This window comes from Garra rufa, chromosome 23 (assembly GCF_049309525.1).
Source record: "Garra rufa chromosome 23, GarRuf1.0, whole genome shotgun sequence".
NCBI classification, from domain to species: Eukaryota; Metazoa; Chordata; class Actinopteri; order Cypriniformes; family Cyprinidae; genus Garra; species Garra rufa.
This window is the reverse complement of record NC_133383.1, coordinates 20,682,276-20,707,486: the sequence shown is the minus strand read 5'-3', so window position 1 is coordinate 20,707,486 and position 25,211 is coordinate 20,682,276. Positions and strand designations below refer to the sequence as shown.

Genomic DNA, 25,211 nt, shown 5'->3' with positions numbered 1-25,211 from the left:
TTTTATTTCCATCTTAAGTAAAATGCTATTTTTTTTACCCTTTCTATGAGCCAGAGATAATTGGTAACACTTTACAATAAGGTTCATTAGTTAAACATTAGTTAGTGTATTAACTAACATGAACTAACCATGAGCAATACATTTGTTAATGTATTTACTAATCTTTATTAACGTTAGTTAACGGAAATACAGTTGTTCATTGTTTGTTCATGTTAGTTCACACTGCATTAACTAATGTTAACAAAATTTTAATAATGTATTAGTAAATGTTGAAATTAACATTAACAAAGATTAATAAATGCTGTATAAGTCCAGTTCATTATTAGTTCATGTTAACTAATATGGTTAACTAATGTTAACTAATGAACCTTATTGTAAAGTGTTACCAGATAATTCTGAAAGGAAATGCAGAGAGCACAGATCAGTGGCCAGAGGCGCATCTGACTGACAGATAAACCACAAGCTCTTACATCAGTGTTGCTGTGAATGTTGGTTATTTTGTTTTAGTGTACAGTTTGTTCATTTTGTGCAAAGCATACTGTTAAAGTAAATATCATTCAGCTGAACTGTGCACAATTTAGACACTTCATGTCTTATTTCATTCACGCAACACATGCCCACTGCTTAGCTGTGGGTTAAGATTAATTTCATAGGCAATGCAGACAAAATTACAATAACATACTATGAGAAAGCTACTTTCGATGACCTTTTATCCTGCAGTCATGGCAAAATTAGTTTCCTCCAATCTAAAAAAAAAAAAAAAAAAGGAATCAAAAAACTATTGAAAACAACATTGAGGAATCAATTCTTGAAACTGAATCCCATCAATTCCAGAACCAGGAAATCGGAATCAGCATTATCAAAAACTGATTGAAAGAAAACAAGTTGATAAAAACTCTGAATCCAATATTAGGTAATAATATAGCAGAATGAGAAATGTCTATACAATTCTTGTATGCCGCCACAAGTGTAACAAGGTGAGAGAGGGAAAATCCTCAAGTCTAAAAATTATCCCAAAAAAGTTGACTAGCATTTTCAGGGAAAAAGAGGTCAAAATGACCGGAACACAACATGAGACGTTGAGGGTTTTCATCCAAAATATCTTAAATTGTGTTCTGAAGACAAACAAAGCTTTTACGGGTTTGGATGTTCAGGCTCCACCCATGGCCGCTGACAGACTGTCCCATATTTGCATTTCCACCCTCAGGTAGTTGTATGCTGTCCACCATTTTCTTCAATATAAAAGTCTTAATTTTCTCCTGACATCAGAGCCACTGACACACAACAAGTACACATAGACTGTAAAAAATATGGACATAGTGTCCGTGACGTCACTTGTAGGTTTCTGAAAGAGCAATTTTGAAGCGGGATTCGGCCGTCGCCATCTTGGAATCGCGTCATCGCGCGTCACTCCCGGAAAACCGAACATGGGCAAAGAGGCGGGACATGGGTGGAGCTGGTTGCTGAAACCACGCCCACCTAGCATGACAGTGGTGACAGCAGCGGCAATCCCCCTGTCACTCAAGTGGCCACGCCCTTAATTATGCAGAACTTTAAGGCTTAATATAACTTAAACAGATGAGTTATAAAAAAAAAAAAATCACCCCTCTCACAGTTGACATGAAGGGCAGAATTAGCTATATAGACCAAAACCACTTTTTGGACGAGGCTGTAAACATTTTTTTCATTTTTTCTGCTGTAAAGTTGGGCATTTTAACATGGGGAGTCTATGGGACTGACTCCCTTTTGCAGCAAGTCTCTAGCGGCCAGTCAAAGAATTGCAGTTTAAGTCACTTCCATGTTGGTTTCAATAGAGAGAGCGGGAGGTGCTTGAAAGAACATAAAAACAGAAGAGAGGGGCAGGGTGAGCAGAGCTTATTATCATTTAAAGAGCCATGCACCGAAACGGGTCGCAGTGACCAGAGCTAATTTTGACAAGGTAAAGGAGTGTTGTTTTACACGTCCATTTAGGAATTTTAACCAAAGTATTTTGCAGACATTTCACGAAGACCCTAAAAATCATATCAACTTGTGGAAAATGAGCATCTGATGTCCCCTTTAATCTAAATTGATCATTTTTCTGTTGCACTCTCTCTGATTGATACATAATTGAAGTTTAAAGTTTGCTGCTACTTGCTTGCTATTAGGGACTGCTTTTTGAAATGGAAATATGTGCCTGACTTTGAAGTCATAACTTGAGAATATAAGAGTATAATGTAAACCAGACACATTTAATATTTAACATTTCTTCTTGTTTTCTTGTGACATTAAATTTAGTAAGGTTTGCATGAGAGCCTAAAAGCGTGTTTTTTTTTTGTGCCAAATGTTTCAGAGTTGGCAACCCTGGAATAAATTTGAATCAGTTTCACCAGTTTTATCATTAGAAGCAGAGCACTAACCTGGACACGTGCACATCTCTTTCCTGCTGAAGCGTGGAGACACAAAGCTCACTCTGGAGGTGGTGTAGGTGACTAAGCCAATGGGGTCTAGACTGAGAGTGAGCTCACAGACTCTCTCCCCGCACTCAAGCTCTCCTGAGCAGCTCTGATCCAGGACGCTGACCACCCTCAGTGCTCCTTTTAGGAAACCCTTTGCTTCTTCCAGCTTGAGTGCTAGCTCTCCTGGACCCATATATCCCCCATCTGGAGTCTCCACGGCAAGGAGCACCTCCAGCTGACCGGAACGACTCAGTGGCTGCACTCCCAGGATGTGAAGAGGGTCTGGTCCGTCAATAACACCTGTTCCATCACCAATCAGTGAGGTACGAAGCACCTTCTTCAGCTCTTCCATGTAAACACCTACAAAATCCTCAGGGGACAGGTCTTGGAAACGCAGAGTGACTGCATTCTGCACCATCTCATCTGTGGCTTGCTCCACTTGGACGCTAACACCCACCATCACAGAAAACCGCCCATCACTGACTGTAGCATTTAGAGAGTATCTGAAAAAAAAGTTATCAGTCATTATGAAGCTATGCAAATATTCAGCTTTAAAAGTACAAAAACACATACAGAAATGTATAATGCTGAACGAAAAGTATTAAAACAGCAATTTATATCTGCTTCTGCTAATTGCACATTATTACACACACTGCCATTTAAAAGTTTGGGATCAGAAAGATTTGTAATTTTAAATAAGTTTCTTATGCTCCTCGCAGCTGCATTTATTTAAATAAATAAAAAATAATATTGTAAAATATTATAATGTAAAATAACGGTTTCTATTTTTTAAAATCTAATTTATTCCTGTGATCAAAGCTGAATTTTCAGCATCATTATTCCAGTCTTCAGTGTCACATGATCTTTCAGAAATCATTCTAATATACTGGTTTATTATCAATTTTGGAAACCGTTGTGCTGCTTAATATTTTTTGGGAACGTGATACCAACTTTAAAAAGAACAATTATTTAAAATAGAAATCTTTTGTAACAATATAAACTACAGTTTAAAGTTTAAATTGTAATAATATTTCACAATTTTCTTTCTTCTTTTTTTAATTATGATAGTCTAAACAAAGACTGAAATAAACTTTTTATCATGAAAAGTATTTACATCTAAATTAAACAATTACTGACTTTTTAATTCTTAAATATGACCCTGGACCACAAAACCAGTCTTAAGTAGCACAGCTATATTTGTAGCAATAGCCAAAAATACACGGTATGGGTCAAATATATTGATTTTTCTTTTATGCCAAAATTCATTAGGATATTAAGTAAAGATCATGTTCCATTAAGACATTTTGTAAGCTTCCTGCCATAAATATATCAAAAGTTAATTTTTGATTAGTAATATGCATCGCTAAGAACTTCATTTGGACAACTTTAAAGGTGATTTTCTCAATATTTAGTTTTTTTTTGCACCATCAGATTCCAGATTGTCAAAGTTGCTTTCAAAAATTATGACTATGACTAATTTTAAAATGCAGTAAGTAAAATGCAGGCTAACTAAACTATCTAAATTAAATGGTGAGAGTATGAAAGTAAGTTTTAGGGGACTTTAATACTTTTATATTAATGTCACCAGGCCAAAATAGCCCGTAGTTGAAAAAAACACACATTTCAAATTAATTTTGCACTTATACCTTCCAGGCTCCAGGCCATTTAGTGCCACAATCTTCCCATCCTGTCTGTTGATTTTGAAAAGGCTCTTTGTTTGTGATCTCTGACTGAACGACAGAACATCATTCTCGTCTCGGTCTGTGGCATAGATCTTCCCTATAATCCCGCCAGGAAACACATCTGCTGCCATGACAATGTTGATTTCCAGTGGGAAGGCCACAGGTTTGAAGAGGCTGTCTCCGATGACACGCACAAACACAAAGGATGTGGAGGACAGACGAGGCTTCCCTGAGTCACGCGCCTTGTTGACAAGAACAAGAGCACACTGTACAATTCTATTTTAAAGCTTCATCAAACTAAAACAATAAATCCAATCCCTTAGAAATGTCAATGCAGCTACATGGGCGTCTCTTCATCTACAGGCACTTTCATGTTACACAGGTTGATTTTTATTTAAACAATTTCTATGAAGGTTACATTAATATTACGTAGGATCTTTTGTCCATTCATTCTTTTATTCACTTTTGTCGTTAAATAAGAACATCCGTCAAAAAAATATTATGTTTAAAACTATGATAATCTAAACAACGAGTTAAATACACAAACCATTTCTGTTAAAGGATTACAGTGCCTTGCAAAAGTATTCATACCCCTTCATTTTTTTCACACTTTGTTTTGTTGCAGCATTATGTTAAACTGCTTTAAATTAGTTTTTCCCCACATCAATTTACACTCCATACACCATAATAATGACAAAACAAAAACCAGATTTGCAAATTTTACAAATTTATTAAAAATAAAACACTGAAATAAGTACATTGCATAAGTATTCATACCCTTAACTCAGAACATAGTTGAAGCACCTTTACAACCTCAAGTCTTTTTGGGTATGATGTGACAAGCTTTGCACATCTGCATTTGGCAATTATCTGCCATTCTTTGCCTCACCTTTTCACCTCTCAAGCTCTGTCAGCTTGGATGGGGGCTGGCAGACATTTTCTAGAGTCCTAGTTGTTCCAGTCATCTTCCATTATGGATAATGCTTCTGTGAACCTTCAATGCAGCAGATTTTTTTCTGAACTCTTCCCTAGATCATTGCCTTAACGCAAGTCTGTCACTGAGCTCTACAGGCAGTTATCTTGACCTCAGGACTTGGTTTTTGCTCTGATATGCATTTTCAGCTGTTAGACCTTTTCTGAGAGGTGTGTGCCTTTCTAAATCATACTCATTCAAATGAATTTGCCACAGTTTAACTCCACTCGAAGTGTAGTAACATCTAGAAGCAATATGAATGCTCCTGAGCTAAATTTCGAGTGTCCCAGAAAAGGGTATGAATACTTATGCAACGGGATCTTTTCAGTTTTTTATTTTTAATAAATTTGCACAAATGTTAAAAACCTATTTTTTGCTTTGCCATTATGGAGTAGGGAGTGTAGATTGATGTGGGAAAAAAGTCATTTAAAGTAGTTTAACATAAGGCAGCAACATAACAAAATGTGAAAAAAAATGAAGGAGTATGAATAATTTCACAAGGCACCGTAGCTCACTTTCAGAATAAAAGTTTGCTGATAATTTACTCCCATGCCATCCAAGATGTTCATGTCTTTCTTTCTTTAAAATAAATTAAGGTTTTTGAGACTTTTTCGCCATCTAGTGGGAATCAGCGGGTTGAAGGTCCAAAATGCAGTTTCAGTGCAGCTTTAAAGGGCTCTACACAATCCCAGCCGAGGAATTAGAGTCTCATCTGGCAAAACAATTAGTCATTTTCTAAAAAAATATATAAAATTTTTAACCACAAATGCTTGTCTTACTCGATCTCATGCATTACATTATCATGCACACATGACATAGGCGGAAGTACCAAAGCAAACATGCAAAGAAAGTCAAACGCCCTTTACAAAAAAAGGTAAAACAATGATGTCAGATTTTGAAGTTAGAGGAGAAAATGAGATGAAATTTTTCACCCTACCCTACCTTTTTGAACTGGAGTACAAAGACAAAGAACTGGGAAGATGCGCTTTGTAGAGCTAGTGTAAGACAAGCATTTGTGGTTAACAAGTATTTAATTTTTTGTTTTTTTACAAAATGACGTTTCGCTAGATAAGACCCTTACAGACCAATCTGGAGTAGACGTCACAGTTATGTCACTTGCAGCTGTGTGCGCATAGTGGTTGCAGAAAAACACTGGTAAACTATAAGAATAAGATAAAAAATATATATATATATATATTTGTGCCTTTTGATGTCAAAATCGGAATGCCAATATGTTTTATAGAATACTGTCGTCAAAGACTTCATTTGAAGCTAATCGCATATGTTTAAACAGACATACTATGGATAAAAACTATGATTACTCTATTTTTAAAGCATACATCTGATTTAAACAATAGGTCTAGATAATATTCACATATGCTGTTCATAGGGGACATATTGTATTAGCCCTACAGTTACAGCATAAAATATTATTTAAACCTTTTTTGTAAATGCCAGTTTAAATCTCCTAATTCAGACTTTATAACTTGATTTAACTCAAAAATAGTGAGTTTGTCAAAAAAAAAAAAGAGCCAGAAGTGTGGGATATAAACTCTATTCGGTTTTGTTCTATTATAAACTCTATACTAGAGGGGAACTCTGCTGAGGGGAAAAGAGAGATTGGCGAGTTGTTTTTCCTTACTAGAATTGTGAGATATAATTGGACTATCCCACTATCTAACATCAATTTCGTTGTATAACAGTGTTTATCACTGGGTGACAAGCTCTTGTAATATGGGGAGAACATTTTGAAAATGACATCTAATCAATACGATCTATAATTTTTTAATCTAACTATTTTGTTCCACATTCGTGTAATTCTCTAGCCATCTTTCACAGGTTTTCTGCAACCATGATGTGCGCGCATCCCGAATGTTTACAAACCTATAATTGGTCTATTCCTCAACTGGGATTGTGTAGAGCCCTTCAAAGCTGCACTAAAACTGCAATTTGGACCTTCATCCTGTTGATCCCTATTGAAGTCCACTATATGGAGAAAAATCTTGAAATGGTTTTGCTCAAAAACCTTAATGTCTCTTAAAGAAAGAAAGACATGAACATCTTGGATGACATAGGGGTGAGAGAATTATCAGGACATTTTTATTCTGGACGGGAACTAATCCTTTATCTATTAACAGTGTCAGTGAAGAGCATACCTTTTGGTACATACTTATATGAAATATGAGACTTACGATGTGAAAAAAGAAAATTTAGCTTGTGAACAGAATATTGTTTAATTAAATTATAATTTAGTCAAATAATGTAAAAAGTAAAAAAAAAAATGGATATATATGGATATATAAAATGAGTTATGAAATTACACTGCAAAAAAGGTTGATCTTACTTAGTGTTTTTTTTTCTTGTTTCTAGTCAAAATATCTAAAAGTTCTTAAATTAAGATGCATTTACTTGATAAGCAAAATGACATAAGATAACTAATCTTGTTTTAAGCAAAATGCACTTAAAGGAGTTCACTTTCAGAACAAAAATTTACAGATAATGTACTCACTCCCTTGTCATCAAAGATGTTTCTTCAGTCGTAAAGAAATTATGTTTTTTGAGGAAAACATTTCAGCATTTCTCTCCATATAATGGACTTCTATGGTGCCCCCAAGTTTGAACTTCCAAAATGAAGTTTAAATGCAGCTTCAAAGGGCTCTAAATGATCCCAGCTGAGGAAGAAAGGTCTTATCTAGCGAAACAATCGGTTATTTTCTAAAAACATTTTTAATCTCTACACAGAGTACACACAGAGCTAGACAAGATGAGCATTTGAGGTTAAAAAGTATATAAATTGTAATTGTTTTTAGAAAATAACCGATCATTTTGCTAGATAAGACTCTTCTTTCCTCGGCTGTGATCGTTTAGAGCCCTTTGAAGCTGCATTTTGGAAGTTCAAACTCGGGGGCACCATAGAAGTCCATTATATGGAGAGAAATCCTGAAATTTTTCCTCAAAAAACATAATTTTGAATTATGAAGAAAGAAAGACAGGAACATCTTGGATGACAAGGGGGTGAATACATTATCTGTACATTTTTGTTCTAAAAGTGAACTACTCCTTTAATTTAGTTTTTCCCTACCCGAAAACAAGTAACATTATCTGCTAGTGGGGCATGTAAAATATTCTTAAAACTTGGAATATTTTACTTACCCCACTGGCAGATAATTTGACATATTTTAAGCAAACTGCACTAAATTTAGTTTTTTCCCCCTGGAAACAAGATATATATCTTATGTCATTTTGCTTATCTAGTAAATGCATCTTAATGTAGGAATGTTTAAGTATATTACCTAAAAACAAGACTAAGTAAGATGACCCTTTTTTTGCAGTGTAGCCTTAGAAAAGCAAAGAAGTCAGACATTTCATTCCAGAAAAATATGTTTACAGAGGTCAGAAGTGCTCATAGTTAAAGAAACACCCGCATGTGAATTCTGTAATTCTGAATTCACTTTTAACTGACGAAGTACTTCTTTGAGTTGTTTTCTGGAGTTGCACCAACCTGTATCCCAAGTGTATACTCTCGTGTTGCATCAGGACCAAATACTCGGCTCGTCCGTAATTCTCCATTCCGGTCCAGACTGAAGGCATTGCCCTCATTTCCAGACACGATGCGAAATTCAAAAGGTGCACCATTTCTGAGGGAATCCTTATCAGAAACTGATAGTGTGAGGATGGTAGTTCCTGCAGGCTTGTTCAACTTGGGGGAAAAAGAAATAAGATGTTAACTTTGAAATTCAAAAAAGGCATCTTTTCATAATGCGAGTGGTGCTTGACCATACGAAAGTCGATACTGCAATGCTAGGGTGCTGTTGGTGTTTGCCTGATTGTTGGCATGAGTTCACTATTGAGTGTCCTAGATAATTGCTTGGTGGTTACTTCCTAGCCCTAGTCAAGAACGCCCTCCATAAATTTATATGCCATTCTAGCCTATATATATATATGGCTCAGGTACTTTCTTGAGAGTAAGTCTTGGATATTTCTCAGACACTTTATCATCCAGCAGGGGTAGATCATAAGTCACAGCACACCTCACCTCATCAAGGCAGTACAATTCATTTCCATAGGGAGATGAGTTACGTGCAGAAATGTACTACTTAAAAGTAGGGGAACTGTATTTCAATATTTTTCTGACTTTTTACAATATATCTCAATATTTATGTATTTTTACCCAATGGCTTGAAAGGGTGATTTTTCCCCCTTATTTTTCAGCCAAGTAAATGCTAAATGATAAGAGCAATACATTGAATATAGCAATAGAAAAATAATAAAGGCATGTTTCACTAAAGGAACACAAAGAATGGAACCATTTTTAATATTTTCCATTTATATGCAAGATTATTAGAGATTAATATTAGAGATAATATAATAGTCATAAACTTTTTTTTTTATACATTCTCTCTCTCTCTCTATCTACAGTACAGCATCCTTGTTAAATAAAAGTATTTTTTTTATTAAAATAATAATAATAATAATAATTATACTGACTTCAAGCTTTTGAATGGTATAATGCATAATGTTACAAAAGCTTTTTATTTCAGATAAATGCTGATTTTCAGATATTTCCATTCAAAGAATCCTGAAAAAAAATGTACTTAACTGTTTTAAATATTGATAATGATGATAATAATAATAATAATAAAAACCAAAATGTTTCTTGAACAGAAAATCAGCATATTAGAATAGAAAAATAGAAATAGTTTTAAATAGTGAAAATATTTTACAATATTACTGTTTTTGCTGTATTTTGGATCATATAAATGCAGGTTTGGTGAACAGAACGCACTTCTTAAAAAAAATAAAAAAAAACATTAAAAAAATCTTACTGTTCAAAAACTTTTGACTGATAGTTTACACGCACATATATACACTTTATTTTATTTTAATAAAATAATATTTAATCAAACAGTAAATTTATTAAGTTTTAAATATATTTAAAGGAATTTATAAATGTACTTACATAAATGTTAAGTTAAATATATAAAAAAAAAGTAATTACATTTTAATAAGATATTGGATCGTGGTTAAGAGAACAAAATAGTGGAAAGGGATGTTGTCTATATTTAGACAAAAATGTGTTCTGTCATTGCATTAAAAATATTTAATGAAATAGTTATTTTATTAAAGGTTAAATATATTTAAAATATTTGAGAAATATATTTGCATTTATTTAAAGTTAAATATTTTAAAGAAAGTAATACTTTTAGTCAAGGGTACATTAAATTGTTAAAAAGTGACAAAAAGACTACAATATTAAAAAAAAAAAAAAAAAAAAAAAAAAAAATTATATTTCAAATAAATGCTGCTTTCTTAAAGGAACACTCCACTTTTTTTGGAAATAGGCTAATTCTCCAACTCCAAAGTGGAGTGTTTCTTTAAACTTCAAAAAAATCATGATTTCCAAAAAAGAAAACTGAGTAGCAGAACTGATTCAACATTGATAATAAGAAATACTTTTACAGCAAATCAACATGATTTCTTAAGGATAATGAGACAAAAGAAGACTTGGGTAATGCTGCTGAAAATTCAGCTTTGCAATCACAGGAATAAATTATACACTATATTTTTTTGAAATTAAGTTATTTCAAACTGTAAAAATATTTCACAATATTAATGTTTTATTTAATGTTTTTACTGTATTATTGATCAAATAAATCCATCCCTGGCCATTTCTTTCGAAAACTTTAAAACTCTTACAACCTCAAACTTTTAAATAGTAGTGTATTTTTACTAAAGCATTAAAATGCATAAAAAAAAATTTCACACTTAAAACATTTCAAGCTCTGAATCGGTACAGTTTGACCTGAAACAGGCAGTTTGAACTGATTTCCAAAAATTTAATTAAACTTCAGCCATTTTTGCTACTGAGATCAGAGATGGTATTAATTAAACCATCACCACACTAACAATAACGTTATAACACCTCAAAACGAATCTAATGACACATTTTTATGCTTAAAAACTACATTAAAACCATTATATATATATTGTGACTATATCACAGAATAATACAAATATCTCAGGGTTTGCTAAAATCCCTAACTCATGCAACAGTAACATGTTGCATATACCTGTAGGTATGTGACAACGTCTATTGTTGCAAACAAAAGAGCTAAAACTGACGCTCCTACCTGAATAACAGCTGAAGCATTAGCAGGAGAGAAGATCGGCGGGTTGTCGTTCACGTCAGCAATCTCGATATTGACATTCACAGTGGTTGACTTGGCAGGTGACCCGCTGTCAAACGCTTGCACAGACAATGAGTAGCTGGAGACCTTAAGTAACCGAGACAGGAGGATAAATGTCAGGCAAAAACAGTTCAAAATGACTCAACTCTTGACAAATGTCTTTTTTAAAAGAACACCACTGTTCTTTCTCACCCACAGTCACTCAAAAGCCTCATTTTCAGCCCTACATTGCCTAATTAAAGCCTTTATGCCTGATTTAAAAATAATTGGCCAAAATCATGCAATATCTCAAGAGAGAATCTCGAAGAGCCACAGCGCAGGGATGTCAAGATTCATTAGCCGAAGTAACCAAGCTCATTCCAAGGACTAACCGTCTCTCTGTCCAGTGCCTTGTTAACTTTCAGAAGCCCGGTGACGGGGTCGATCCAAAACTGATTTTCACGGTCCCCTTTCAGAATGGAATAAGTGATTCGCCCATTGATCTGACTGTCCAGGTCTTCTGCAAACAGCTGCACATAACAAACACAAACAACAAACCTATAACTTCCAGCATATTTGAGCGCAAAGAAGCTAAAACTTCCGGAATTTATACGGATCATGAAACAAATTACACCCTTCTACGGTAATTTATATTACAGCTCAAGTACACAGTACAAATGAATAACTAATGTAAGTTCATTAAGGGGATTTATTCGAGCAATAAGCTTAATTATATGCTGGCTGTGAAATTGAAATTATGTCTGCGGCTAATTAAATGCCAATGAAGTGGCTCGGCTAATGAGAGAACTTTACCCTCGTGACCGTCTCTCCGATGGCTACGTCCTCGCTGATCAAAACATTGTAGATGTCCTCGCTGAATGAAGGCGAGTTGTCATTGACGTCTAGGAGCTCTATGGTCACTATTGTCGTGGTTCTCAAGGGAGGTGTTCCCCCATCAAAGGCCTCGACATTGAGGAAAAAATCCTTGCAGAGCTCATAGTCAAGATCATCCGCCACCGAAATTATGCCTGGAATCATGCAAGATATGAGTCAGAGTAAAGCCAATTAATTTATATGAATATGCCAGACAACAGCTATACAAAAGCTTCTCGGGATGCATTAAAAGGCACAATATTTAGTTCACGCACAATAGCCAAGAAAGCACGTCCCAGCTGTGCCTTCAAGAGCCTAACTCTTTTAAAGTACGGGTTTAGACTAAAGCACTTATGCCTTTGTCAGCATGGGAAGTGATATAACTATAAAAATGATGCCATATTTCAGGGTTTCCAATGACTGCCCACATCTTTTGAAGAGACAAAGAGCGCTCTCAGTAACCGTTCACATGTTTTCTGCATGTTAAGCACTGTTATTAGAGTTTTGTGGAGCATTCATAACTAATTTTCCTATTCGCTGCACTTACACTGTGGCGTTTTAACAGACACAATTTATCAAATCAAACGTTCTGTCTACAGTCAATAGATTTTCTTACATTTCTTTCAATGATTCGTGGAAAAAGGAACGATAAATGAACTGACAATAAGCCTTTGTCTGTATTAGTCACAAGTGAGCTGCCAGAAGACTTCTAACTAAAAACTGCTAAACATTTTCAGACCATCTTGCCTGTTGAGTCATCAATGGAAAACTTCCCCAGCTCATTTCCAGACAAGAATCTATAGTAGATTTCTGCATTCTCTCCAATATCGCTACTCGTGGCAAAGACGCGCAGCACTTCAGTTCCTACTGTAACGTCTTCAGGCACTGTGACCGCATAATCTTGCTTTTGAAACACAGGTGGGTTGTCGTTCACGTCCAGAACCATGATGGTGAGGTCCACCTCGGTGGAGAGCGAGCCCTCGCCCCCTGCTCGGTCAGTAGCTTTGATCCTGATCTGATAGGAATCTTGCACCTCTCTGTCCAGAGGCTTCTCCAGGATCACCACACCAGAGAATGGGTCAGCAGAGAACACGCCACCAGCAGAGTCAACGAGTGAGTATATGATCTTCCTGTTTAGACCTGGGAGAAACATATTTTTGAACTATAATTTTGCATCAAATAAAAAATACATTAAACATACAATGACAATGTTTCCAAGTTTTATGATCTAAAAAGGAACTCATTTGATAAAAAGTATGGGCTCGCTGTAGACATACTGACTTTAAAACATTATTTTGCTATTTTCAAAAGTAACTATTATGGGTTTTCTATGAGCTGACATTTATAGTTTTTAAAATCACATTGCAGGACTATTTAAAATGAAGCTGTGAAAGCAAAAAGAGGTTGTCATCAGTCATACGTTGAAGTTGTTACACGTGTAAAATACTTACCTTCATCTGGATCATTAGCCCGAAGGCGTGTGAGCAAGGCCTTGGGTGCTGCGTTTTCATATACACTCGCCATGAACCGTGTGAAGGCAAATGATGGTGCATTATCATTAGCGTCCAGAATGGTCAGAGAAATTTCAGAGCGACAGAACAGCCCTCCTCCATCCGTGGCCTGTGCTATCAACTTATATCCTGCAGTTTTCTCACGGTCCAATAGAGAGGCCGTCTTCAGTTCACCTTGCACCAAAACAGAGACATAAGAAAAGTGCAAAACCTCACAGGATGGATTTTAGATACATGGACCAGAGCTGCATTACGTAAAATCTTCAGTGAGATGAATAAAATATATTCTAAGTGATGGATGATAGTGCTAAATATTTTTCTGTCATGTTTCGTTCAGTCAAGCCTTATGCTGTCAGTGAAGTATATACTAAATCACTGCCATCTATCTAAAGATGCTTTAAACCTCTCTGCCAGTCTGCGATAACAGGCAAACTTAGATTAAAGACATTTGAAAATCTAAAATAATCAATTTTTTCATATAAACTAAAGTCTGGAATACATTACAAAAACTTTTTAAAAATGAACAGAACAGGCAATATACAGTCATGGCCAAAAGTTTTGAGAATGACACAAATATTAGTTTTCACAAAGTTTGTTGCTAAACTGCTTTTAGATCTTTGTTTCAGTTGTTTCTGTGATGTACTGAAATATAATTACAAGCACTTCATACGTTTCAAAGGCTTTTATCGACAATTACATGACATTTACAACATTGCAAAGAGTCAGTATTTGCAGTGTTGGCCCTTCTTTTTCAGGACCTCTGCAATTGGACTGGGCATGCTCTCAATCAACTTCTGGGTCAAATCCTGACTGATAGCAACCCATTCTTTCATAATCACTTCTTGGAGTTTGTCAGAATTAGTGGGTTTTTGTTTGTCCACCCGCCTCTTGAGGATTGACCACAAGTTCTCAATGGGATTAAGATCTGGGGAGTTTCCAGGCCATGGACCCAAAATTTCAACGTTTTGGTCCCCGAGCCACTTAGTTATCACTTTTGCCTTATGGCATGGTGCTCCATCATGCTGGAAAATGCATTGTTCTTCACCAAACTGTTGTTGGATTGTTGGAAGAAGCTGAGGTTGCCCTGAAGCCTTCTTAACAAGAATTGAACCTCTTTCCTTGAAGTTCTTGATGATCCTATAAATTGTTGATTTAGGTGCATTCTTAGTAGCCACAATATCCTTGCCTGTGAAGCCATTTTTATGCAACGCAATGATGGCTGCACGCGTTTCTTTGCAGGTCACCATGGTTAACCATGGAAGAACAATGATTTCAAGCATCACCCTCCTTTAAACATGTCAAGTCTGCCATTCTAACCCAATCAGCCTGACATAATGATCTCCAGCCTTGTGCTCGTCAACATTCTCACCTGAGTTAACAAGACGATTACTGAAATGATCTCAGCAGGTCCTTTGATGACAGCAATGAAATGCAGTGGAAAGTTTTTTTCAGGATAAAGTTAATTTTCATGGCAAAGAAGGACTATGCAATTCATCTGATCACTCTTCATAACATTCTGGAGTATATGCAAATTGCTATTACAAAAACTTAAGCAGCAACTTTTCCAATTTCCAATATTTATGTAATTCTCAAAACTTTTGACCACGACTGTACACATGGTTACAGAGAAAAAAAACAGGTTAGTCACCAAAAATAAAAATTCTGTTATTAATTACTCACCTTCATATGTTGTTCCAAACCTGTAAGACATTAATTTATCTTTGGAACTCAAATTAAGATATTTTTTATGAAATCCAAGAGCTTTCTCACCCTGCATAGACAGCAACACAACTACCATGTAAGGACCAGTGTTGACCATGTTACTTTAAAAAGTAATTATAGTTACTAGTTACTTCTCACAAATAGTAACTGAGTTACATCAATATAAAATTAACTCATTTCCAGGAAAAGAAAAAATGTTCAGACATGTCAAATAACTTGGATGCCCCCAAAATTAATATGGTAAATGAATAAAACATTGTACACTAATCTACACTATTTTAATTTCACTGTGGGACAGATCATGTCACTGGGGTCACTTCAACTGGGGTCACTTCCCACAGCAACACTGTTAACCCTCTGGGGTCGACAACATCATTTTGAAACTGCAAAGGATCTGTTTTCTTATTATAACTATTCACAAAAAAGTAATGTGCTTTTGTAAAATATATAAAATAAACAGGGTGCGCTCTCTGCCATTTCAGTCTCTGTCCCCTTCTCTTCATAGACACGTAAATAAAAATACATGGATCTCAATAAACACTTGCCTCACAGACGAGAATATGTATAGAAAGCTTGAAATGTCTACTTTTAAATTAAATAAATTGCACTGAAAACAAATATTCTCTGATAAAGTAATCCATAATGCTAAATCCTAATGTAATCACGTCCACGAGTGGCTTAGTGATAAAAAATTTTAACATCCACGTGAGACGTGTAGATAAACGCCCACAAGTAGATAAACGCCCACATCACCTTCGAAAACAAACGTTAACATTCATCAAGTACATCTCAGCTACTTTCTGTTCCTTGAAGATGCACTGAGAGGAATAAGGCAGAATTTACCTCAGGAGAAGAACACAACGTGAAAATTATAGTAACACCGCATTTTATTGTTATTTGTAATGCCGTTAATTTAATATTAATTCAATAGGATATTGTTAAAATAGTCCATGTGACATCAGTGGTTCAACTGTAATGTTATGAAGCTACGAGAAAACTTTATGTGCGCAAAAGAAACAAAAATAACGACTTTATTCAACTATTTCTTCTCTTCCGTGTCAGTCTTCAACACACAGAGAGTACCACACCACATACCTGTGATGCTGCTGAATAAAGTTTTTTTTTTTCTTTCTTTGTGCACAAAAAGTATTCTTGTATCTGTATAAAGTTAACGGTTTAACCACTGATGTCACATGGACTATTTTATCTATGTCCTTCCTACCTTTTTGGGCCTTGAACGTGGTAGTTGCATTTATCCAGGGTCCGAAAGCTCTCGGATTTCATCAAAAATATCTTAATTTGTCTTTCGAAGATGAACAATGGTCTTACAGGTTTGAAACAACATGATGGTAAGTAATTATTGACAATTTTCATTTTTGGGTGAACTCTCTCTTTAATTAACTGAAAAATTATAAAAGCACATGTCAAAAGGAGTTTGTACAGAAATACCAGTATTTGCATCCATGTAAAAATCTTCAACGCCAATGCCAAATAGAGAATACTGCATTTCTGCATTGACACCAGTGTCCAAGTCTGTTGCTCCAACAGTCAGAATAGCAGTATCAACTGGCACATCTTCTGGAAATGAAGCCTCATATTGAGCCTAAGAAATAATTATGAAAATGCATTCAAATTTTGTATTGAATTCTTAATACTTTTGTATAACAAAACTTCATTTGCATCAGTATGCAATCATTAAACCTGGTAGTTGTTAACTTGGGCTGTATGCGATGACAAATGCCAGCCTAAATGAATTGCTCAGACCTGATTGCAGATGGGGCTGTTGTCATTGGCATCCATGACAGTGACCTCCACGCCTATGCGGGTTACAAACAGGCCGTCGCTGGCTGTGATATTGAGCAGGTATCGATCCTGCTCCTCTCTATCCAAAGGCCGCTTCACGAAGACCTTCCACTCCCCCTGAACAGGAGCCAGCGCAAATACCCCCTTGGGATTTCCTCCTGAGTCAAAAAGACGGCAACAGAATTGAGATAAATGAGCAGGGGAGATTTGTAAAACTCTGACCAAACCATCACTTATATGCTGTAAAGGTGTTATTGTTCTTTATGTAGAATTAAACACAAAATGCATATATTTCATAAACTGTATTGAACACATCAAATGTGCTAACACACATCAAAATAACTCTAAGAGCATGCTAAGTGAACCAGAACACTTAGGGACAGTTTTGGAGAGGGTATATAAAGTATCCTAAGTCATTGGAAACAATAAACTGAGCTTAATTCTAACAATCTGTTCACATCCCCAGATGGGCTTTAAACAAAGTAATGTGACACATAAAGCAGATGGCTCTTTACTCATATAGCTTTTGCACACTTAGTTCATTAAATTAAACCCTTTCAATGTGATTATCTTTCCCGGAGAGCCTCCGTGAGCCATAAATCATCCTCCAGTGGCCTACTTTAATACGCACCTGTGATATGGAAGCTGACAAGCCGATTCTGATCAGAGCTGTCCCCGTCACGAGTGCTCAGCACCGAAACCACTTCTCCCAGTGGGTCACTCTCTCGTATGGCACCTCTGTAGTATTCCCTCTCGAAGGTAGGGGGGTTATCATTGACGTCTGCAATTGCGACAGTCACTACAGCTGTGGAGGAAAGTGAGACACCCTCACCTAGATCAGATGCCACCACGTTGAAGGTGTAAGATGGGCACATCTCATGATCCAGGTCACCGAGAGTGGTGATCCAACCAGTCTTGCTGTCAATAACAAACATAGCACCAGCGGCAGATTTAGATCCACTAGCTTTGTCCTGCTCTTGGTTAAGAGTTGGTCCAAGGCTGTAATTAACCTGTCCGTTAGAGCCCCAATCAGGGTCGAGTGCTCGTACCTGGATAACCCGTGTACCCCTTGGCATGCCCTCCATAACCATAGCCACATAAGAGCTAGTTTCAAACAATGGTTTGTTGTCATTCACATCCAGCACCTTGACTTCAACATCCACTACAGACATGGACTCAACCAGTGCCTGTCTCATGGTGGCTGCAACTTTGAAACGGTAAATGTTGATGAGTTCATAATCAAGGGGGTTAACAAGCCTCAGAAGTCCAGTTTCCCTCTCAACCAAAAATGTCCCACCCTGGTTACTCTCCCCAGTCTCTCCATTCACCACAGAAAAGAAAGCAGTCTGACCAGGACTTAGGTACACTGATCCCAAGACTGTCCCAACAGGTGTGTCTTCTGGGATCGTGTAGGAGTACTGGGGTTGAGTGAAGGAGGGCACATTTGCATCAGGTGGTAAGACATGAATAAATGCAGACACAAGGGAATGTTTAGCTGGAACGCCTCCATCAGTAGCTTTGACAAAAAAGGAGAGGACCGTTCCTCTAAGATGCGCCATGCTTCCCTTTGTGACCATCCAGCCACTGTCAGGCTCAATCTCCAGCACATCCACTAAAGGAAGCCTTGCTTCACTGTAGAGCGAGTAGCTAACTCTGCCATTATCGCCGGAATCTGGATCCTGAGCCTGGATTTGGGTCACCAGCGATCCCATTGGTACATTTGCCTTTATGCTAACTCTATACTCCATAGCTCTGAAACGAGGAGCATTATCATTTTCGTCAGCAAGAATTACCCTAACGGTGCAGAAGGATGCTCTTCCTCCGCCATCGAGCGCCATTACGGTTAGCACAATGTCTCTGTTTCCTGGGTTCTCCCTGTCGAGTTTCTGAGCTGTAGTTATCAAGCCATCAGCTCCAATGTAGAACTGAGTCTTTCCAAGGTCATTAATAAAAGAATACATGATCTGACCAAAAATCCCTGAGTCTTCATCTGTGGCACGCACCTGAATGACTTTGGTACCGGCAGGGGCATTCTCGCGGACCTCAGCTAGGTAGAACCTTTGACTAAAGACAGGGCTGTAAAGGTTGGCCCCCATGACTCGAATGTTCACCTGTGCATTGTTGGTGAAGACACCATCTGATACAGACACGTTGAGGTTGTATGCTGGCCGTATACTCTGTCTGTGTTGGCTGGACAAGGAAATGACACCTGTCTGAGAGTCTATTATGAAGTTCATTTTCTTATCTCCAGAGAGTATGCTGTACCTCAAACTCTCTGCGTCTGAGCTGTCTGCGTCGGAAGCTTGGACACATGTCACAATGTGCCCTCTGGGAGCAAGTTCGCTCACAAAAGCTTCATAAAGTGGCTGGCTGAAGGATGGTGGGTTGTCATTCACGTCAGTCACCAAGACGGTGACCGTGACCTCACTGCTCTGGGATGGGGAACCGTTGTCTGTTGCCCTAACGATAAAGCTGAAGCTCGGTGTAAGTTCATAGTCTAGAAGACGGGCTGTTAACATGAGTCCACTAGTGCTGTCAATGAGAAAGTAATCAGTGCTGTTAAATCCATCAGAAAGGATCTGATAGCTAATCACACTGTTTTTTTCAGAATCTTTGTCGGTCGCCCAGAGCTGTAGCACGCTAGACCCAATCATTGAGTTTTCTGGCAAAGTGGTGGAGTATGAAGCATTACGAAATACAGGGGCATTGTCATTAACGTCCACCACAACTATGTCCACATCTACTTCAGATCTGGCTCCATTGAGAGTGTCTGTAGACCTGATGGTTAGTCTGTAGTATGATGTGGTTTCATAGTCTAAAGGATATATGACACTAATCACTCCACTGTCAAAACCAATGTCAAACTGAAACGAGGGATCTCCTTCCACGATAGTGTATATAATATTTTGGCCCTCTGGGCTGGTGGCATTTATGCATAATATGGGAGTCGACACTGCAATATCCTCTCTAACTGATATGCCATAAAATGACTTGTCAAACACAGGCATGGCCTTGTTCACAACCGTAACTGGAAGCTCGACAACAGTGAAGAGCGAGGGGTAGCCTGCATCACGTGCGAGGATGACCAGTGGATATTCAACATTGGACAAGTCTGCATCAAAGGCCCTTTTAAGAGTAAGCTCTCCAGTGAGCTTGTTCACCTCAAAATGTGGATGGTCGTCCTTAAGCTCGTAATATACAGCGCCATTTATCCCTTTGTCCAAATCTGTTGCAGACACCTGAAAGATGGACGAGCCAGGTTGGGCATCAACCTGCACAGCCGCATAATACGGAAGGCCTAGGAACTCAGGGGCATTGTCGTTAACGTCCTCGACTTCTACTCTGACGGTTACTCTAGCAACTCGCAGCTGGTCGTATTCTCTACTCGCCTCTACCACCAGCTCATACAATTCCTGTTGTTCTCGATCGAAAGGGACCCCCGTGGTTTGAATGACTCCTGAGGTGGGACGAATTGTAAAGCACATCCCTGCATTCAAAAGAGTGTACTTTAGTGGTTCATTTAAACGGTTTCCAACAGCATTTACAATGCTCACAGTGGTAACGTTCACACTGTTCTCCAGTACAGAGGAGAAGTATGTGGTTTGACTGAAGAGGAGGCCACTGTCCATAGCCTCCCTGACTAACACTGTCACAAGCGCTGTGCAAAAGTACCGGCCGTCTGACACTTTGATGTTAAAACGATAACGGTCTTTGGAGAGTTTATTGTTTTTGACTGTGAGTATGCCTGATGATGAATCCATTTCAAAGTGCTCCAGGTTGCTATCAGCCAAGGAATATATCAGATCAGTGGTCATGTCTGGATCAGTGGCTTCTACTCTCAGAACTTCAACCCCAACATACGTTGGAAGAAGCAAAACAGTGTCATAAGCTTCTTGAGAGAACTGAGGCGGAGAGTCATTGATGTTCACAACCCTGATTAGGACCTTGGCTGGTTTCTCTGCTGTCAGCTGAGGGCTGCCACTGTCCCTCACATTGACAGAAAAATAAAAAGCACTAAATGTTTCATAGTCCAGCTTGGCTATAGTTCTGACAGAGCCTGTTCCTGAGTCCACAGTAAAGAAGAATTTTGCTGTGTCCTCCACAATCTGGAAGACCAGGAGGGCATTGTGATTCTTGTCAGCATCTGTGGCTTCAATTACTAGGGGCTTTCCATCCTCACTTATCACAACGCTATTGATGGGGGCTGCCTCGCTGATGGTCCCTGTATATGTGAGCTCCTGAAAAACTGGAGGATTATCATTTTCATCAACCACTTGGATGCAGACCGTGACACTGGAGGCAATCCCTGCCATGTTTACAGCCTGGATGACCAGCGTGTATGAGGAGGTCATCTCAAAGTCAAAATTCCTTTGTGTTGTGATGACACCTGTGTAACGGTTTATTTTAAACCTTCTTTCATCATTTCCTTGCATAATGTCATATATGAGTGTGGTTCGGCTAATTGCACAAACTAATATGACAAAAGTCCCAATAGCCACATTCTCAGTGATCTCAGCTTGGTATTCTTGTTGGGCAAACTTTGGACTGGAGAAATCAGACAGAGAGATTGAGATCCTAGCAGTAGTGGTGCTACTTAACGCTGGAGTACCTCCATCTGTGGCTCTCACAGTAAGGGTATAAAAACCCACAGTCGTAAGATCCAGCTCTCTGGTCACTGAAATGATGCCAGATAATGAATCTATTCCAAATATGCCACCAGTGTTGCCTGTGAAAGGGAAAAAAAATGACACATGCCTGTTAGTTCTTGACGAAAAGGGGCATGTCGGGTAAAGGATACATCAAAGATAAATCTTAAGATTCATGACAGGTTAAAAGAATGAGCCAATGCATCACACTCTGTGAAAGAGACAATCAGTTTTACACAAAACAGCTGAACAATGAAAATGTTATCAGGGAATGTAATAAATTCAAGAGCTGAGAACACTGTGTTTACCTGCATCAATTGAGTAAACTATCTCCCCGTTTCGCCCTGAGTCTCTGTCTAGTGCGATCACCTGCAAAGCTGATGCTCCTGGAGGGGCTGACTCAAACACTGTACTGTCATAAATAGTGCGAGTAAAAAAGGGAGGTTGGTCATTGGCATCCTCCAAGGTCACAATAATCCGTGCCAGGTCTCTATAATAGGGAAATTCTTGGTCTTTTACCTAAAATAGAGGAGGAGAGACAGGGCAACAGACCTGAGGAGAAAACCTAAGTTTTTGCACAGAAAAGATTTGTGAGGAAATGAGTAAAAAGAGAAAAAGAAGTAAAAAAGACAGCAGACAGAAGGGAACAGTTAAAAATGTTAATGTAATATAAAATCTGGTACTGTATGCTGAGCTATATTTACAAGTATCTAAAATACTATCAGAGCTGGGAGCAGTTTGGGAAACCCTGGTTTAATGTAATGTTTAATGCACTTCATGATGTTGATATAAAAAAAAAGAATATATTTTCTCTCTTTGCTTTTTTTATATCAGTATTGTACATTTAATTGTAAGTTAGGTTACATGTAATCTAAAAGTAATCAGAATACATTACCTAAAATTAGTAACCTACAATACTAACTACAGTTTTCATCATGTAATCTGTAATTAGTAATGGACTATAATTTGTAAGTAATGCACCCAGCTCTGAATACTCTATAATGTAAAGAGTCCACATTTCTAAAAAAAATTAGTCGCATTCATATGTATGCGTACTGTGAATATTTATTATGTATATATATATACTGCCCCTCAAAAGTTTGGGATCATTAAGTTTTTTAATGCTTTTTAAAAGAGGATTTTCTGCTCACCAAGGCTGCATTTATTTGATTAAAAATACAGGGAAAAAACTCTATTTTATTATACTTTTAAATATAATTTATTCCTGTGATGCAAAGCTGAATTTTAGCATTCATTACTCCAGTATTCAGTGTCACATGATCCTTCAGAAATCATTCTAATATGCTGATTTATTACCAGTGTTGGAAACAGTTATGCTGCTTAATATACATATTTTTTGGAACCTGTGATACTTTTTTTTTAGGAATCTTTGATAAATAAAACATTCAAAAGAACAGCATTTTTTAAAAATGGAAACCTTTTGTAACAAACACCTCGTTCAAAGTTTGAGGTCAGTAAATTGTTTCTTTCCTTCTCTCTTTGAAAAAAAAAGTATACTTTTATTTACAAGGATGTGTTAAATTGATAAAAAAAGGGATAGTAAATACTTATGTTAGAAAAGATTTCTATTTTGAATAAATGCTGTTCTTTATTACTTTTTTCAAAGAATCCTGAAGTATTAAATATAATTAAGAGTTAATTAAAACAGCTGTTTCCAATGAATCAGGGTAATTAGGATGCTTCAGAACAGCTTGGACTATTTGGAATGGTATAGAACTTTGGATTTTCCCATAGACTGTGACAAAAGGGTATGAATAATTTTGGACATGATGCTTTTTGTTCAAATGTAAATATTTTTTTCCACAATAATACCTCTTGTACATCGTCTTATTATCTTTTGGGAGAAGCCTGTGTCATTTCCGGTCAAAAAAAAAAACTTGCTGGTTGAATAAAAGTAACTTTAAGTCAGAATTTGCCAGGGGTATGAATAATTTTGGCCTTGACTGATATATATATATATATATATATGTGACCCTGGACCACAAAACCAGTCTTAAGTCGCTGGGGTATATTTGTAGCAATAGCCAAAAATACATTGCATGGGTCAAATTTTTATTTTTTATTTTATGCCAAAAATCATTAAGAAATTAAGTAAAGTTCATGTTCCATGAAGATTTTTTGTAAAATTCCTACTGTAAACATATCAAAATGTAATTTTTGATTTGTAATATGCATTGTTAAGAACCTAATTTGTACAACTTTAAAGGTGATTTTCTCAGTCTTTTTGATTTTTTTGCATCCTCAGATTTCTGATTTCAAATAGATGCATCTCAGCCAAATATTGTCCTATACATACATCAATAGAAAGCTTATTTATTGAGCTTTCATATGATGTATAAATCTCAGTTTTGTCAAATTTAACCTTATGACTGGTTTTGTGGTCCAGGGTCACACACACACACACACACACACACACACACACACACACACACACACACACACACACATATATACATTTTATATATATATATATATATATATATATATATATATATATATATATATATATATATATATATAATACATAATAAACATACACAGTAGTATGTAAACATAAACTTTTATTTTGAATGCTATTAATCCTGATTATTCGTTTTGTAGCTCTATTAAAAATCTAATAAAAACTTGGTAACAAATATAAAGTTTTTAATTCTTTATGATGTTGATAACATTTTAGTATTATTTTTAAAAATATTTATAGTTATTCCTAGACATTTTTATTATCTCCTTAAATTAGCAAATAGTGAAGCATTAGTGATTTCAGACCTTTAGTCCCCACTGTATGACAAATCAAATTTTGATCATAACAAACATTTAATAACACAAATGTTGCTTCTCACCATAATAGTAAGGATGTGCTGAGTACGGGTCTCATAGTCCAGTCGATCTGCTGTGTACATGACACCAGTACCAGGATTAATCCTAAACATCCGCATACTCGCCGGATCAACGCTGCCATGGATAGAGTAGCTCAACTTTGTTCGTTCGTCCTTGTCCCTAGCCCGGACACGCAAGACCTCAGTGTCGGCTGGCGTATCCTCAGACACTGTGACTTCATATGTACGCTCAGAGAAAATAGGACTATTGTCATTGCTGTCCAAAACCTTTATATAAATCTGTAGATAAGGCAGACAGAGAGTCATTTTTAGCTTTTCACAGACACATTCATCTCATTTAAATAGATGCATAAGTAATCTACACTGTCGCAATAGGCACTGATGTCAAAACAGCTTAAATAAGAAACAGAAAACGCACATGTTGAAGTGACAATACAATGTGGGTTTCTGGGACGCTGGAATACTCAGCAGCCCCTGGCATCACTGAAGACATTCTCAGGGAAGATTATATAGATATCTCTTTTTAACACAGCATACT

At 36.9% G+C, this 25,211-nt stretch overlaps 1 protein-coding gene across 1 annotated transcript in view; it reads right to left on the bottom strand.

The window, feature by feature from the left end:
* Positions 1-25,211, bottom strand: part of fat3b (FAT atypical cadherin 3b) — a 66,130-nt gene that overhangs the window by 11,269 nt on the left and 29,650 nt on the right. Inside the window, exons 8-20 of the mRNA XM_073829252.1 lie at positions 24,677-24,952; positions 22,124-22,334; positions 17,801-21,895; positions 17,131-17,327; positions 16,816-16,969; positions 13,585-13,818; positions 12,881-13,273; positions 12,074-12,288; positions 11,653-11,790; positions 11,225-11,368; positions 8,596-8,793; positions 4,085-4,362; positions 2,400-2,941 (exon numbers count right to left, since the gene is read on the bottom strand). Of these exons, the coding sequence (XP_073685353.1) occupies positions 2,400-2,941; positions 4,085-4,362; positions 8,596-8,793; positions 11,225-11,368; positions 11,653-11,790; positions 12,074-12,288; positions 12,881-13,273; positions 13,585-13,818; positions 16,816-16,969; positions 17,131-17,327; positions 17,801-21,895; positions 22,124-22,334; positions 24,677-24,952 (7,075 nt within the window). The remainder of the gene's footprint in view (positions 1-2,399; positions 2,942-4,084; positions 4,363-8,595; positions 8,794-11,224; positions 11,369-11,652; positions 11,791-12,073; positions 12,289-12,880; positions 13,274-13,584; positions 13,819-16,815; positions 16,970-17,130; positions 17,328-17,800; positions 21,896-22,123; positions 22,335-24,676; positions 24,953-25,211) is intronic.